This window comes from Oryzias latipes, chromosome 17, assembly GCF_002234675.1.
Source record: "Oryzias latipes chromosome 17, ASM223467v1".
In the NCBI taxonomy this organism is placed as follows: Eukaryota; Metazoa; Chordata; class Actinopteri; order Beloniformes; family Adrianichthyidae; genus Oryzias; species Oryzias latipes.
The window spans coordinates 31,281,183-31,296,242 of NC_019875.2; the positions used below are offsets into that span (position 1 = coordinate 31,281,183).

The 15,060-nt window shown below is 51.1% G+C and overlaps 1 protein-coding gene across 1 annotated transcript in view; it reads left to right on the forward strand.

The window, feature by feature from the left end:
* Positions 1–15,060, forward strand: part of LOC101171898 (collagen alpha-1(XI) chain-like) — a 75,762-nt gene that overhangs the window by 55,940 nt on the left and 4,762 nt on the right. Inside the window, exons 59-63 of the mRNA XM_023965025.1 lie at positions 144–251; positions 14,024–14,077; positions 14,162–14,197; positions 14,275–14,328; positions 14,560–14,809. Coding sequence (XP_023820793.1) covers positions 144–251; positions 14,024–14,077; positions 14,162–14,197; positions 14,275–14,328; positions 14,560–14,809 — 502 coding nt within the window. The remainder of the gene's footprint in view (positions 1–143; positions 252–14,023; positions 14,078–14,161; positions 14,198–14,274; positions 14,329–14,559; positions 14,810–15,060) is intronic.

Sequence of the window (15,060 nt, forward strand, 5' to 3'; positions counted from 1 at the left end):
CGGTTGACCATGAGGACTGTGTGGATGTTTTTGGCTCGACTGAGCAGACATCGGTCCAAAAGCATCGTCTTTCTGACAGCTCATGAAACTGCTGAGAATGGGCTCCTCTGCTGAATGGACGGTTTGGTTGTCTGTTGCTGCAGGGACATCCTGGACTGATTGGTCTGATTGGACCTCCTGGTGAACCTGGGGAGAAAGGAGACAGAGGTCTGCCAGGACCCGCGGGAGCTGCTGGTGGTAAGGGAGAGGCTGTAAGTACTCCAAATAAAAAAGATGGAGAAACTTTTTTTTCTAAGTTTGTTGCACCCCGAATGTTCCACAGATGTTCCTGTGGTTCTCCGTCGTCTTTTTGTTCCTGTGGTTCTGCATCATCTTTTTGCTCCCGTGGTTCTGTATCGTCTTGTGTTCCTGTAGTTCTCTGTCGTTTTGTGTTCCTGTGGTTCTGCATCGTCTTTTTGCTGCCATGGTTCTCCGTCGTCTTTTTGTTCCCGTGGTTCTCCGTCGTCTTTTTGTTCCTGTGGTTCTTTGTCGTCTTGTGTTCCTGTGGTTCTGCGTCGTCTTTTTGCTGCCGTGGTTCTGCATCGTCTTTTTGATGCCGTGGTTCTGCGTCGTCTGTTTGTTCCCGTGGTTCTCCGTCGTCTTTTTGTTCCCGTGGTTCTCCGTCGTCTTTTTGTTCCTGTGGTTCTGCGTCGTCTTGTGTTCCTGTTGTTCTGCGTCGTCTTTTTGTTCCCGTGGTTCTGCGTCGTCTTGTGTTCCCGTGGTTCTCTGTCGTCTTGTGTTCCTGTGGTTCTGCATTGTCTTGTGTTCCTGTGGTTCTCTGTCGTCTTGTGTTCCTGTGGTTCTGCGTCGTCTTGTGTTCCTGTGGTTCTGCATTGTCTTGTGTTCCTGTGGTTCTCCGTCGTCTTTTTGTTCCTGTGGTTCTGCATCATCTTTTTGCTCCCGTGGTTCTGCATCGTCTTGTGTTCCTGTAGTTCTCTGTCGTTTTGTGTTCCTGTGGTTCTGCATCGTCTTTTTGCTGCCATGGTTCTCCGTCGTCTTGTGTTCCCGTGGTTCTCCGTCGTCTTTTTGTTCCTGTGGTTCTTTGTCGTCTTGTGTTCCTGTGGTTCTGCGTCGTCTTTTTGCTGCCGTGGTTCTGCATCGTCTTTTTGATGCCGTGGTTCTGCGTCGTTTGTTTGTTCCCGTGGTTCTCCGTCGTCTTTTTGTTCCCGTGGTTCTCCGTCGTCTTTTTGTTCCTGTGGTTCTGCGTCGTCTTGTGTTCCTGTTGTTCTGCGTCGTCTTTTTGTTCCCGTGGTTCTGCGTTGTCTTGTGTTCCCGTGGTTCTCTGTCGTCTTGTGTTCCTGTGGTTCTGCATTGTCTTGTGTTCCTGTGGTTCTGCATCGTCTTGTGTTCCTGTGGTTCTCTGTCGTCTTGTGTTCCTGTGGTTCTGCGTCGTCTTGTGTTCCTGTGGTTCTGCATCGTCTTGTGTTCCTGTGGTTCTGCATCGTCTTGTGTTCCTGTGGTTCTGCGTCGTCTTGTGTTCCTGTGGTTCTCTGTCGTCTTGTGTTCCTGTGGTTCTGCGTCGTCTTGTGTTCCTGTGGTTCTGCGTTGTCTTGTGTTCCCGTGGTTCTCTGTCGTCTTGTGTTCCTGTGGTTCTGCATTGTCTTGTGTTCCTGTGGTTCTGCATCGTCTTGTGTTCCTGTGGTTCTCTGTCGTCTTGTGTTCCTGTGGTTCTGCGTCGTCTTGTGTTCCTGTGGTTCTGCATCGTCTTGTGTTCCTGTGGTTCTGCATCGTCTTGTGTTCCTGTGGTTCTGCGTCGTCTTGTGTTCCTGTGGTTCTGAGTCGTCTTGTGTTCCTGTGGTTCTGCGTCGTCTTGTGTTCCTGTGGTTCTGCGTCGTCTTGTGTTCCTGTGGTTCTGCGTCGTCTTGTGTTCCTGTGGTTCTGAGTCGTCTTGTGTTCCTGTGGTTCTGCATCGTCTTGTGTTCCTGTGGTTCTGCGTCGTCTTGTGTTCCTGTGGTTCTGAGTCGTCTTGTGTTCCTGTGGTTCTCTGTCGTCTTGTGTTCCTGTGGTTCTGCATTGTCTTGTGTTCCTGTGGTTCTGCATCGTCTTGTGTTCCTGTGGTTCTGCGTCGTCTTGTGTTCCTGTGGTTCTGAGTCGTCTTGTGTTCCTGTGGTTCTCCGTCGTCTTTTTGTTCCTGTGGTTCTTTGTCGTCTTGTGTTCCTGTGGTTCTGCGTCGTCTGTTTGTTCCCGTGTTTCTCCGTCGTCTTTTTGTTCCCGTGTTTCTCCGTCGTCTTTTTGTTCCTGTGGTTCTGCGTCGTCTTTTTGTTCCCGTGGTTCTGCGTCGTCTTGTGTTCCCGTGGTTCTCTGTCGTCTTGTGTTCCTGTGGTTCTGCATTGTCTTGTGTTCCTGTGGTTCTGCATCGTCTTGTGTTCCTGTGGTTCTCTGTCGTCTTGTGTTCCTGTGGTTCTGCGTCGTCTTGTGTTCCTGTGGTTCTGCATCGTCTTGTGTTCCTGTGGTTCTGCATCGTCTTGTGTTCCTGTGGTTCTGCGTCGTCTTGTGTTCCTGTGGTTCTGAGTCGTCTTGTGTTCCTGTGGTTCTGCGACGTCTTGTGTTCCTGTGGTTCTGCATTGTCTTGTGTTCCTGTGGTTCTGCGTCGTCTTGTGTTCCTGTGGTTCTGCGTCGTCATGTGTTCCTGTGGTTCTCTGTCGTCTTGTGTTCCTGTGGTTCTGCGTCGTCTTGTGTTCCTGTGGTTCTGCATCGTCTTGTGTTCCTGTGGTTCTGCATCGTCTTGTGTTCCTGTGGTTCTGCGTCGTCTTGTGTTCCTGTGGTTCTCTGTCGTCTTGTGTTCCTGTGGTTCTGCGTCGTCTTGTGTTCCTGTGGTTCTGCGTTGTCTTGTGTTCCCGTGGTTCTCTGTCGTCTTGTGTTCCTGTGGTTCTGCATTGTCTTGTGTTCCTGTGGTTCTGCATCGTCTTGTGTTCCTGTGGTTCTCTGTCGTCTTGTGTTCCTGTGGTTCTGCGTCGTCTTGTGTTCCTGTGGTTCTGCATCGTCTTGTGTTCCTGTGGTTCTGCATCGTCTTGTGTTCCTGTGGTTCTGCGTCGTCTTGTGTTCCTGTGGTTCTGAGTCGTCTTGTGTTCCTGTGGTTCTGCGTCGTCTTGTGTTCCTGTGGTTCTGCGTCGTCTTGTGTTCCTGTGGTTCTGCGTCGTCTTGTGTTCCTGTGGTTCTGAGTCGTCTTGTGTTCCTGTGGTTCTGCATCGTCTTGTGTTCCTGTGGTTCTGCGTCGTCTTGTGTTCCTGTGGTTCTGAGTCGTCTTGTGTTCCTGTGGTTCTCTGTCGTCTTGTGTTCCTGTGGTTCTGCATTGTCTTGTGTTCCTGTGGTTCTGCATCGTCTTGTGTTCCTGTGGTTCTGCGTCGTCTTGTGTTCCTGTGGTTCTGAGTCGTCTTGTGTTCCTGTGGTTCTCCGTCGTCTTTTTGTTCCTGTGGTTCTTTGTCGTCTTGTGTTCCTGTGGTTCTGCGTCGTCTGTTTGTTCCCGTGTTTCTCCGTCGTCTTTTTGTTCCCGTGTTTCTCCGTCGTCTTTTTGTTCCTGTGGTTCTGCGTCGTCTTTTTGTTCCCGTGGTTCTGCGTCGTCTTGTGTTCCCGTGGTTCTCTGTCGTCTTGTGTTCCTGTGGTTCTGCATTGTCTTGTGTTCCTGTGGTTCTGCATCGTCTTGTGTTCCTGTGGTTCTCTGTCGTCTTGTGTTCCTGTGGTTCTGCGTCGTCTTGTGTTCCTGTGGTTCTGCATCGTCTTGTGTTCCTGTGGTTCTGCATCGTCTTGTGTTCCTGTGGTTCTGCGTCGTCTTGTGTTCCTGTGGTTCTGAGTCGTCTTGTGTTCCTGTGGTTCTGCGACGTCTTGTGTTCCTGTGGTTCTGCATTGTCTTGTGTTCCTGTGGTTCTGCATCGTCTTGTGTTCCTGTGGTTCTGCGTCGTCTTGTGTTCCTGTGGTTCTGAGTCGTCTTGTGTTCCTGTGGTTCTGCGTCGTCTTGTGTTCCTGTGGTTCTGCATCGTCTTGTGTTCCTGTGGTTCTCTGTCGTCTTGTGTTCCTGTGGTTCTGCATTGTCTTGTGTTCCTGTGGTTCTGCATCGTCTTGTGTTCCTGTGGTTCTGCGTCGTCTTGTGTTCCTGTGGTTCTCTGTCGTCTTGTGTTCCTGTGGTTCTGAGTCGTCTTGTGTTCCTGTGGTTCTGAGTCGTCTTGTGTTCCTGTGGTTCTGCGTCGTCTTGTGCTCCTGTAGTTCTCTGTCGTTTTGTGTTCCTGTGGTTCTGCATGGTCTTTTTGCTGCCGTGGTTCTCCGTCGTCTTTTTGTTCCCGTGTTTCTCCGTCGTCTTTTTGTTCCCGTGTTTCTCCGTCGTCTTTTTGTTCCTGTGGTTCTGCGTCGTCTTTTTGTTCCCGTGGTTCTGCGTCGTCTTGTGTTCCCGTGGTTCTCTGTCGTCTTGTGTTCCTGTGGTTCTGCATTGTCTTGTGTTCCTGTGGTTCTGCATCGTCTTGTGTTCCTGTGGTTCTCTGTCGTCTTGTGTTCCTGTGGTTCTGCGTCGTCTTGTGTTCCTGTGGTTCTGCATCGTCTTGTGTTCCTGTGGTTCTGCATCGTCTTGTGTTCCTGTGGTTCTGCGTCGTCTTGTGTTCCTGTGGTTCTGAGTCGTCTTGTGTTCCTGTGGTTCTGCGACGTCTTGTGTTCCTGTGGTTCTGCATTGTCTTGTGTTCCTGTGGTTCTGCATCGTCTTGTGTTCCTGTGGTTCTGCGTCGTCTTGTGTTCCTGTGGTTCTGAGTCGTCTTGTGTTCCTGTGGTTCTGCGTCGTCTTGTGTTCCTGTGGTTCTGCATCGTCTTGTGTTCCTGTGGTTCTCTGTCGTCTTGTGTTCCTGTGGTTCTGCATTGTCTTGTGTTCCTGTGGTTCTGCATCGTCTTGTGTTCCTGTGGTTCTGCGTCGTCTTGTGTTCCTGTGGTTCTCTGTCGTCTTGTGTTCCTGTGGTTCTGAGTCGTCTTGTGTTCCTGTGGTTCTGAGTCGTCTTGTGTTCCTGTGGTTCTGCGTCGTCTTGTGCTCCTGTAGTTCTCTGTCGTTTTGTGTTCCTGTGGTTCTGCATGGTCTTTTTGCTGCCGTGGTTCTCCGTCGTCTTGTGTTCCTGTGGTTCTCTGTCGTCTTGTGTTCCTGTGGTTCTGCATTGTCTTGTGTTCCTGTGGTTCTGCATCGTCTTGTGTTCCTGTGGTTCTGCGTCGTCTTGTGTTCCTGTGGTTCTGAGTCGTCTTGTGTTCCTGTGGTTCTGCGTCGTCTTGTGTTCCTGTGGTTCTGCATCGTCTTGTGTTCCTGTGGTTCTCTGTCGTCTTGTGTTCCTGTGGTTCTGCATTGTCTTGTGTTCCTGTGGTTCTGCATCGTCTTGTGTTCCTGTGGTTCTGCGTCGTCTTGTGTTCCTGTGGTTCTCTGTCGTCTTGTGTTCCTGTGGTTCTGAGTCGTCTTGTGTTCCTGTGGTTCTGAGTCGTCTTGTGTTCCTGTGGTTCTGCGTCGTCTTGTGCTCCTGTAGTTCTCTGTCGTTTTGTGTTCCTGTGGTTCTGCATGGTCTTTTTGCTGCCGTGGTTCTCCGTCGTCTTTTTGTTCCCGTGGTTCTCCGTCGTCTTTTTGTTCCTGTGGTTCTGCGTCGTCTTGTGTTCCCGTGGTTCTCTGTCGTCTTGTGTTCCTGTGGTTCTGCATTGTCTTGTGTTCCTGTGGTTCTGCGTCGTCTTGTGTTCCTGTGGTTCTCTGTCGTCTTGTGTTCCTGTGGTTCTGCGTCGTCTTGTGTTCCTGTGGTTCTGCGTCGTCTTGTGTTCCTGTGGTTCTGCGTCGTCATGTGTTCCTGTGGTTCTCTGTCGTCTTGTGTTCCTGTGGTTCTGCGTCGTCTTGTGTTCCTGTGGTTCTGCGTCGTCATGTGTTCCTGTGGTTCTCTGTCGTCTTGTGTTCCTGTGGTTCTGCGTCGTCTTGTGTTCCTGTGGTTCTGCGTCGTCATGTGTTCCTGTGGTTCTCTGTCGTCTTGTGTTCCTGTGGTTCTGCATCGTCTTGTGTTCCTGTGGTTCTGCATCGTCTTGTGTTCCTGTGGTTCTGCGTCGTCTTGTCTTCCTGTGGTTCTGCATCGTCTTGTGTTCCTGTGGTTCTGCATCGTCTTGTGTTCCTGTGGTTCTCTGTCGTCTTGTGTTCCTGTGGTTCTGCATCGTCTTGTGTTCCTGTGGTTCTGCGTCGTCTTGTGTTCCTGTGGTTCTGCATCGTCTTGTGTTCCTGTGGTTCTGCATCGTCTTGTGTTCCTTTGGTTCTGCATGTCTTGTGTTCCTGTGGTTCTATGTCGTCTTGTGTTCCTGTGGTTCTGCATCGTCTTGTGTTCCTGTGGTTCTGCGTCGTCTTGTGTTCCTGTGGTTCTGCGTTGTCTTGTGTTCCTGTGGTTCTGCGTCGTCTTGTGTTCCTGTGGTTCTGCGTCGTCTTGTGTTCCTTTGGTTCTGCGTCGTCTTGTGTTCCTGTGGTTCTACGTCTTCTTTTGTTCCTGTGGTTCTCTGTCGTCTTGTGTTCCTGTGGTTCTCTGTCGTCTTGTGTTCCTGTGGTTCTACATCGTCTTGTGTTCCTTTGGTGTTGCGTCGTCTTGTGTTCCTGTGGTTCTGCGTCGTCATGTGTTCCTGTGGTTCTCTGTCGTCTTGTGTTCCTGTGGTTCTGCGTCGTCTTGTGTTCCTGTGGTTCTGCGTCGTCTTGTTTTCCTTTGGTTCTGCGTCGTCATGTGTTCCTGTGGTTCTGCGTCGTCTTGTGTTCCTGTGGTTCTCTGTCGTCTTGTGTTCCTGTGGTTCTGCGTCGTCTTGTGTTCCTGTGGTTCTGCGTCGTCATGTGTTCCTGTGGTTCTCTGTCGTCTTGTGTTCCTGTGGTTCTGCATCGTCTTGTGTTCCTGTGGTTCTGCGTCTTCTTTTGTTCCTGTGGTTCTCTGTCGTCTTGTGTTCCTGTGGTTCTCTGTCGTCTTGTGTTCCTGTGGTTCTACATCGTCTTGTGTTCCTTTGGTTCTGCGTCGTCTTGTGTTCCTGTGGTTCTGCGTCGTCATGTGTTCCTGTGGTTCTCTGTCGTCTTGTGTTCCTGTGGTTCTGCGTCGTCTTGTGTTCCTGTGGTTCTCTGTCGTCTTGTGTTCCTGTGGTTCTGCGTCGTCTTGTGTTCCTGTGGTTCTCTGTCGTTTTGTGTTCCTGTGGTTCTGCGTCGTCTTGTGTTCCTGTGGTTCTGCGTCGTCTTGTGTTCCTGTGGTTCTGCGTCGTCATGTGTTCCTGTGGTTCTATGTCGTCTTGTGTTCCTGTGGTTCTGCGTCGTCTTTTTGTTCCCGTGGTTCTCCGTCGTCTTTTTGTTCCTGTGGTTCTTTGTCGTCTTGTGTTCCTGTGGTTCTGCGTCGTCTTTTTGCTGCCGTGGTTCTGCATCGTCTTTTTGATGCCGTGGTTCTGCGTCGTCTGTTTGTTCCCGTGGTTCTCCGTCGTCTTTTTGTTCCCGTGGTTCTCCGTCGTCTTTTTGTTCCTGTGGTTCTGCGTCGTCTTGTGTTCCTGTTGTTCTGCGTCGTCTTTTTGTTCCCGTGGTTCTGCGTCGTCTTGTGTTCCCGTGGTTCTCTGTCGTCTTGTGTTCCTGTGGTTCTGCATTGTCTTGTGTTCCTGTGGTTCTCTGTCGTCTTGTGTTCCTGTGGTTCTGCGTCGTCTTGTGTTCCTGTGGTTCTGCATCGTCTTGTGTTCCTGTGGTTCTGCATCGTCTTGTGTCCCTGTGGTTCTGCGTCGTCTTGTGTTCCTGTGGTTCTGAGTCGTCTTGTGTTCCTGTGGTTCTGCGTCGTCTTGTGTTCCTGTGGTTCTCTGTCGTCTTGTGTTCCTGTGGTTCTGCATTGTCTTGTGTTCCTGTGGTTCTCCGTCGTCTTTTTGTTCCTGTGGTTCTGCATCATCTTTTTGCTCCCGTGGTTCTGCATCGTCTTGTGTTCCTGTAGTTCTCTGTCGTTTTGTGTTCCTGTGGTTCTGCATCGTCTTGTGTTCCTGTGGTTCTGCATCGTCTTGTGTTCCCGTGGTTCTCCGTCGTCTTTTTGTTCCTGTGGTTCTGCGTCGTCTTGTGTTCCTGTGGTTCTGAGTCGTCTTGTGTTCCTGTGGTTCTGCATCGTCTTGTGTTCCTGTGGTTCTCTGTCGTCTTGTGTTCCTGTGGTTCTGCATTGTCTTGTGTTCCTGTGGTTCTCCGTCGTCTTTTTGTTCCTGTGGTTCTGCATCATCTTTTTGCTCCCGTGGTTCTGCGTCGTCTTGTGTTCCTGTGGTTCTGAGTCGTCTTGTGTTCCTGTGGTTCTGCGTCGTCTTGTGTTCCTGTGGTTCTGCATCGTCTTGTGTTCCCGTGGTTCTCCGTCGTCTTTTTGTTCCTGTGGTTCTGCGTCGTCTTGTGTTCCTGTTGTTCTGCGTCGTCTTTTTGTTCCCGTGGTTCTTCGTTGTCTTGTGTTCCCGTGGTTCTCTGTCGTCTTGTGTTCCTGTGGTTCTGCATTGTCTTGTGTTCCTGTGGTTCTGCATCGTCTTGTGTTCCTGTGGTTCTCTGTCGTCTTGTGTTCCTGTGGTTCTGCGTCGTCTTGTGTTCCTGTGGTTCTGCATCGTCTTGTGTTCCTGTGGTTCTGCATCGTCTTGTGTTCCTGTGGTTCTGCGTCGTCTTGTGTTCCTGTGGTTCTGAGTCGTCTTGTGTTCCTGTGGTTCTGCGTCGTCTTGTGTTCCTGTGGTTCTGCGTCGTCTTGTGTTCCTGTGGTTCTGCGTCGTCTTGTGTTCCTGTGGTTCTGAGTCGTCTTGTGTTCCTGTGGTTCTGCATCGTCTTGTGTTCCTGTGGTTCTGCGTCGTCTTGTGTTCCTGTGGTTCTGCGTTGTCTTGTGTTCCTGTGGTTCTGCGTCGTCTTGTGTTCCTGTGGTTCTGCATTGTCTTGTGTTCCTGTGGTTCTGCATCGTCTTGTGTTCCTGTGGTTCTGCGTCGTCTTGTGTTCCTGTGGTTCTGCGTCGTCTTGTGTTCCTGTGGTTCTGCGTCGTCTTGTGTTCCTGTGGTTTTGCGTCGTCTTGTGTTCCTGTGGTTCTGCGTCGTCTTGTGTTCCTGTGGTTCTGCGTCGTCTTGTGTTCCTGTGGTTCTGCGTCGTCTTGTGTTCCTGTGGTTCTGCGTCGTCTTGTGTTCCTGTGGTTCTGCATCGTCTTGTGTTCCTGTGGTTCTGCGTCGTCTTGTGTTCCTGTGGTTCTGCATCGTCTTGTGTTCCTGTGGTTCTGCGTCGTCTTGTGTTCCTGTGGTTCTGCGTCGTGTTGTGTTCCTGTGGTTCTGCATCGTCTTGTGTTCCTCTGGTTCTGCGTCGTCTTGTGTTCCTGTGGTTCTGCATCGTCTTCTGTTCCTGTGGTTCTGCGTCGTCTTGTGTTCCTGTGGTTCTGCATCGTGTTGTGTTCCTGTGGTTCTGCATCGTGTTGTGTTCCTGTGGTTCTGCATCGTCTTGTGTTCCTGTGGTTCTGCGTCGTCTTGTGTTCCTGTGGTTCTGCGTCGTCTTGTGTTCCTGTGGTTCTGCATCGTCTTGTGTTCCTGTGGTTCTGCGTCGTCTTGTGTTCCTGTGGTTCTGCGTCGTCTTGTGTTCCTGTTGTTCTGCGTCGTCTTGTGTTCCTGTGGTTCTGCGTCGTCTTGTGTTCCTGTGGTTCTGCGTCGTCTTGTGTTCCTGTGGTTCTGCGTCGTCTTGTGTTCCTGTGGTTCTGCGTCGTCTTGTGTTCCTGTGGTTCTGCGTCGTGTTGTGTTCCTGTGGTTCTCTGTCGTCTTGTGTTCCTGTGGTTCTGCGTCGTCTTGTGTTCCTGTGGTTCTGCGTCGTCTTGTGTTCCTGTGGTTCTGCGTCGTCTTGTGTTCCTTTGGTTCTGCGTCGTCATGTGTTCCTGTGGTTCTGCGTCGTCTTGTGTTCCTGTGGTTCTACGTCTTCTTTTGTTCCTGTGGTTCTCTGTCGTCTTGTGTTCCTGTGGTTCTCTGTCGTCTTGTGTTCCTGTGGTTCTACATCGTCTTGTGTTCCTGTGGTTCTGCGTCGTCTTGTGTTCCTGTGGTTCTGCGTCGTCATGTGTTCCTGTGGTTCTCTGTCGTCTTGTGTTCCTGTGGTTCTGCGTCGTCTTGTGTTCCTGTGGTTCTCTGTCGTCTTGTGTTCCTGTGGTTCTGCGTCGTCTTGTGTTCCTGTGGTTCTCTGTCGTCTTGTGTTCCTGTGGTTCTGCGTCGTCTTGTGTTCCTGTGGTTCTGCGTCGTCTTGTGTTCCTGTGGTTCTGCGTCGTCATGTGTTCCTGTGGTTCTATGTCGTCTTGTGTTCCTGTGGTTCTGCGTCGTCTTGTGTTCCTGTGGTTCTGCGTCGTCATGTGTTCCTGTGGTTCTCTGTCGTCTTGTGTTCCTGTGGTTCTGCGTCGTCTTGTGTTCCTGTGGTTCTGCATCGTCTTGTGTTCCTGTGGTTCTGCATCGTCTTGTGTTCCTGTGGTTCTGCGTCGTCTTGTGTTCCTGTGGTTCTGCATCGTCTTGTGTTCCTGTGGTTCTATGTCGTCTTGTGTTCCTGTGGTTCTGCGTCGTCTTGTGTTCCTGTGGTTCTGCGTCGTCATGTGTTCCTGTGGTTCTCTGTCGTCTTGTGTTCCTTTGGTTCTGCGTCGTCTTGTGTTCCTGTGGTTCTGCATCGTTTTGTGTTCCTGTGGTTCTGCATCGTCTTGTGTTCCTGTGGTTCTGCGTCGTCTTGTGTTCCTGTGGTTCTGCATCGTCTTGTGTTCCTGTGGTTCTGCGTCGTCTTGTGTTCCTGTGGTTCTGCATCGTCTTGTGTTCCTGTGGTTCGGCATCGTCTTGTGTTCCTGTGGTTCTGCGTCGTCTTGTGTTCCTGTGGTTCTGTGTTGTCTTGTGTTCCTGTGGTTCTGCGTCGTCTTGTTTTCCTGTGGTTCTGTGTTGTCTTGTGGTCCTGTGGTTCTCTGTCGTCTTGTGTTCCTGTGGTTCTCTGTCGTCTTGTGTTCCTGTGGTTCTCTGTCGTCTTGTGTTCCTGTGGTTCTGCGTCGTCTTGTGTTCCTGTGGTTCTCTGTCGTCTTGTGTTCCTGTGGTTCTGCGTCGTCTTGTGTTCCTGTGGTTCTCTGTCGTCTTGTGTTCCTGTGGTTCTGCGTCGTCTTGTGTTCCTGTGGTTCTGCGTCGTCTTGTGTTCCTGTGGTTCTGCGTCGTCATGTGTTCCTGTGGTTCTATGTCGTCTTGTGTTCCTGTGGTTCTGCGTCGTCTTGTGTTCCTGTGGTTCTGCGTCGTCATGTGTTCCTGTGGTTCTCTGTCGTCTTGTGTTCCTGTGGTTCTGCATCGTCTTGTGTTCCTTTGGTTCTGCGTCGTCTTGTGTTCCTGTGGTTCTGCATCGTCTTGTGTTCCTGTGGTTCTGCATCGTCTTGTGTTCCTGTGGTTCTGCGTCGTCTTGTGTTCCTGTGGTTCTGCATCGTCTTGTGTTCCTGTGGTTCTGCGTCGTCTTGTGTTCCTGTGGTTCTGCATCGTCTTGTGTTCCTGTGGTTCTGCATCGTCTTGTGTTCCTGTGGTTCTGCGTCGTCTTGTGTTCCTGTGGTTCTGTGTTGTCTTGTGTTCCTGTGGTTCTGCGTCGTCTTGTTTTCCTGTGGTTCTGTGTTGTCTTGTGGTCCTGTGGTTCTCTGTGGTCTTGTGTTCCTGTGGTTCTGCGTCGTCTTGTGTTCCTGTGGTTCTGCGTCGTCTTGTGTTCCTGTGGTTCTGCGTCGTCTTGTGTTCCTGTGGTTCTGCGTCGTCTTGTGTTCCTGTGGTTCTGCGTCGTCTTGTGTTCCTGTGGTTCTGCGTCGTCTTGTGTTCCTGTGGTTCTGCGTCGTCTTGTGTTCCTGTGGTTCTGCGTCGTCTTGTGTTCCTGTGGTTCTGCGTCGTCTTGTGTTCCTGTGGTTCTGCGTCGTCTTGTGTTCCTGTGGTTCTGCATCGTCTTGTGTTCCTGTGGTTCTGCGTCGTCTTGTGTTCCTGTGGTTCTGCGTCGTGTTGTGTTCCTGTGGTTCTGCATCGTCTTGTGTTCCTCTGGTTCTGCGTCGTCTTGTGTTCCTGTGGTTCTGCATCGTCTTCTGTTCCTGTGGTTCTGCGTCGTCTTGTGTTCCTGTGGTTCTGCATCGTGTTGTGTTCCTGTGGTTCTGCGTCGTCTTGTGTTCCTGTGGTTCTGCGTCGTCTTGTGTTCCTGTGGTTCTGCGTCGTGTTGTGTTCCTGTGGTTCTGCATCGTCTTGTGTTCCTCTGGTTCTGCGTCGTCTTGTGTTCCTGTGGTTCTGCATCGTCTTCTGTTCCTGTGGTTCTGCGTCGTCTTGTGTTCCTGTGGTTCTGCATCGTGTTGTGTTCCTGTGGTTCTGCGTCGTCTTGTGTTCCTGTGGTTCTGCATCGTCTTGTGTTCCTGTGGTTCTGCATCGTCTTGTGTTCCTGTGGTTCTGCATCGTCTTGTGTTCCTGTGGTTCTGCATCGTGTTGTGTTCCTGTGGTTCTGCATCGTCTTGTGTTCCTGTGGTTCTGCGTCGTCTTGTGTTCCTGTGGTTCTGCGTCGTCTTGTGTTCCTGTGGTTCTGCGTCGTCTTGTGTTCCTGTGGTTCTGCGTCGTCTTGTGTTCCTGTGGTTCTGCGTCGTCTTGTGTTCCTGTGGTTCTGCGTCGTCTTGTGTTCCTGTGGTTCTGCGTCGTCATGTGTTCCTGTGGTTCTATGTCGTCTTGTGTTCCTGTGGTTCTGCGTCGTCTTGTGTTCCTGTGGTTCTGCGTCGTCATGTGTTCCTGTGGTTCTCTGTCGTCTTGTGTTCCTGTGGTTCTGCGTCGTCTTGTGATCCTGTGGTTCTGCATCGTCTTGTGTTCCTGTGGTTCTGCATCGTCTTGTGTTCCTGTGGTTCTGCGTCGTCTTGTGTTCCTGTGGTTCTGCATCGTCTTGTGTTCCTGTGGTTCTATGTCGTCTTGTGTTCCTGTGGTTCTGCGTCGTCTTGTGTTCCTGTGGTTCTGCGTCGTCATGTGTTCCTGTGGTTCTCTGTCGTCTTGTGTTCCTTTGGTTCTGCGTCGTCTTGTGTTCCTGTGGTTCTGCATCGTTTTGTGTTCCTGTGGTTCTGCATCGTCTTGTGTTCCTGTGGTTCTGCGTCGTCTTGTGTTCCTGTGGTTCTGCATCGTCTTGTGTTCCTGTGGTTCTGCGTCGTCTTGTGTTCCTGTGGTTCTGCATCGTCTTGTGTTCCTGTGGTTCTGCATCGTCTTGTGTTCCTGTGGTTCTGCGTCGTCTTGTGTTCCTGTGGTTCTGTGTTGTCTTGTGTTCCTGTGGTTCTGCGTCGTCTTGTTTTCCTGTGGTTCTGTGTTGTCTTGTGGTCCTGTGGTTCTCTGTCGTCTTGTGTTCCTGTGGTTCTCTGTCGTCTTGTGTTCCTGTGGTTCTGCGTCGTCTTGTGTTCCTTTGGTTCTGCGTCGTCTTGTGTTCCTGTGGTTCTGCGTCGTCTTGTGTTCCTGTGGTTCTGCGTCGTCTTGTGTTCCTGTGGTTCTGCATCGTATTGTGTTCCTGTGGTTCTGCGTCGTGTTGTGTTCCTGTGGTTCTCTGTCGTCTTGTGTTCCTGTGGTTCTCTGTCGTCTTGTGTTCCTGTGGTTCTGCATCGTCTTGTGTTCCTGTGGTTCTGCGTCGTGTTGTGTTCCTGTGGTTCTCTGTCGTCTTGTGTTCCTGTGGTTCTCTGTCGTCTTGTGTTCCTGTGGTTCTCTGTCGTCTTGTGTTCCTGTGGTTCTCTGTTGTCTTGTGTTCCTGTGGTTCTGCGTCGTCTTGTGTTCCTGTGGTTCTTTGTCGTCTTGTGCTCCTCTGGTTCTGCGTCGTCTTGTGCTCCTGTGGTTCTCTGTCGTCTTGTGTTCCTGTGGTTCTGCGTCGTGTTGTGTTCCTGTGGTTCTCTGTCGTCTTGTGTTCCTGTGGTTCTCTGTCGTCTTGTGTTCCTGTGGTTCTCTGTCGTCTTGTGTTCCTGTGGTTCTCTGTCGTCTTGTGTTCCTGTGGTTCTCTGTTGTCTTGTGTTCCTGTGGTTCATGCCATGTAATTGACCTTGTTGTGTGTCTCCAGGGCCTTGGGGGTTCCTCCGGTCCTCTCGGCCCCCCTGGTCCTCCTGGGATCCCTGTGAGTTCCAGTTTTTCTGTTCTCGCTTCTCTTTTCTGCCTCACAGAAGCTTCTTATACTGGAAATGTTCTCATTTCTCTCCAGGGAGCTCAAGGACAGAAGGGCAGCAAAGGTTCGACTGTGAGTGTTTGTGTCGGCGGCAGTTTATCCCGAGAATATTAAAAGGCTTGTTTCAGTAACGTCATGCTGGTTTTCAGGGCTCAGCAGGTCAGAAGGGAGACCCCGGAGTGATCGGACCGCCAGGACCACCTGTAAGCTTCAATGTACACTGACTGGATTCTGTGTGTGTTTTCTGTTTGTTGTTGGTTTTGTTAATCCATGTTTGTTTGTTCACTGTCTTCAGTCGTTTCCATGGAGGTGGTTGTTGTTGTGCAGATCAGCCATGACTGGAAGGCTGTAGCAGCTCGTCTCTCCTGCAGCAGCAGCCGCCTGCTGTGGAGTCCGTCTCTCAGAGCCGCTAAATGACCTCCTCTGTGCTGCAGGGTCCTCCTGGAGACATGATCCAGCCTCTGCCCATCCACCAGCCCGGTAAGAAGAACCGGCGGCAGGCTGAGGCGCAGGCGGATGAGGCAATGGCTGACTACGCCGGCATGGAAGGGATGGAGGACGTCTTTGGATCTCTCAACAACCTCAAACAGGACATCGAGCGTATGAAATTCCCCCTGGGCACCCAGGACAACCCAGCCAGGACGTGCAATGACCTGCACCTCAGCCAACCCGACTTCCCTGATGGTAAAACGGCCACAGCATTCCTCAGAACCCAGTGATCCGACACAATACATTAACGGTTGTTTCACCAGTTTCTGAGGGTTTGCTCAGGATGTCAGATTGAAAACTTTTCCAAAGTTGTTGCTTTCTTTCTTTCTTTCTATCTGTCTGTCTGTCTGTCTGTCTGTCTGTCTGTCTGTCTGTCTGTCTGTCTGTCTGTCTGTCTGTCTGTCTGTCTGTCTGTCTGTCTGTCTGTCTGTCTGTCTGTCTGTCTG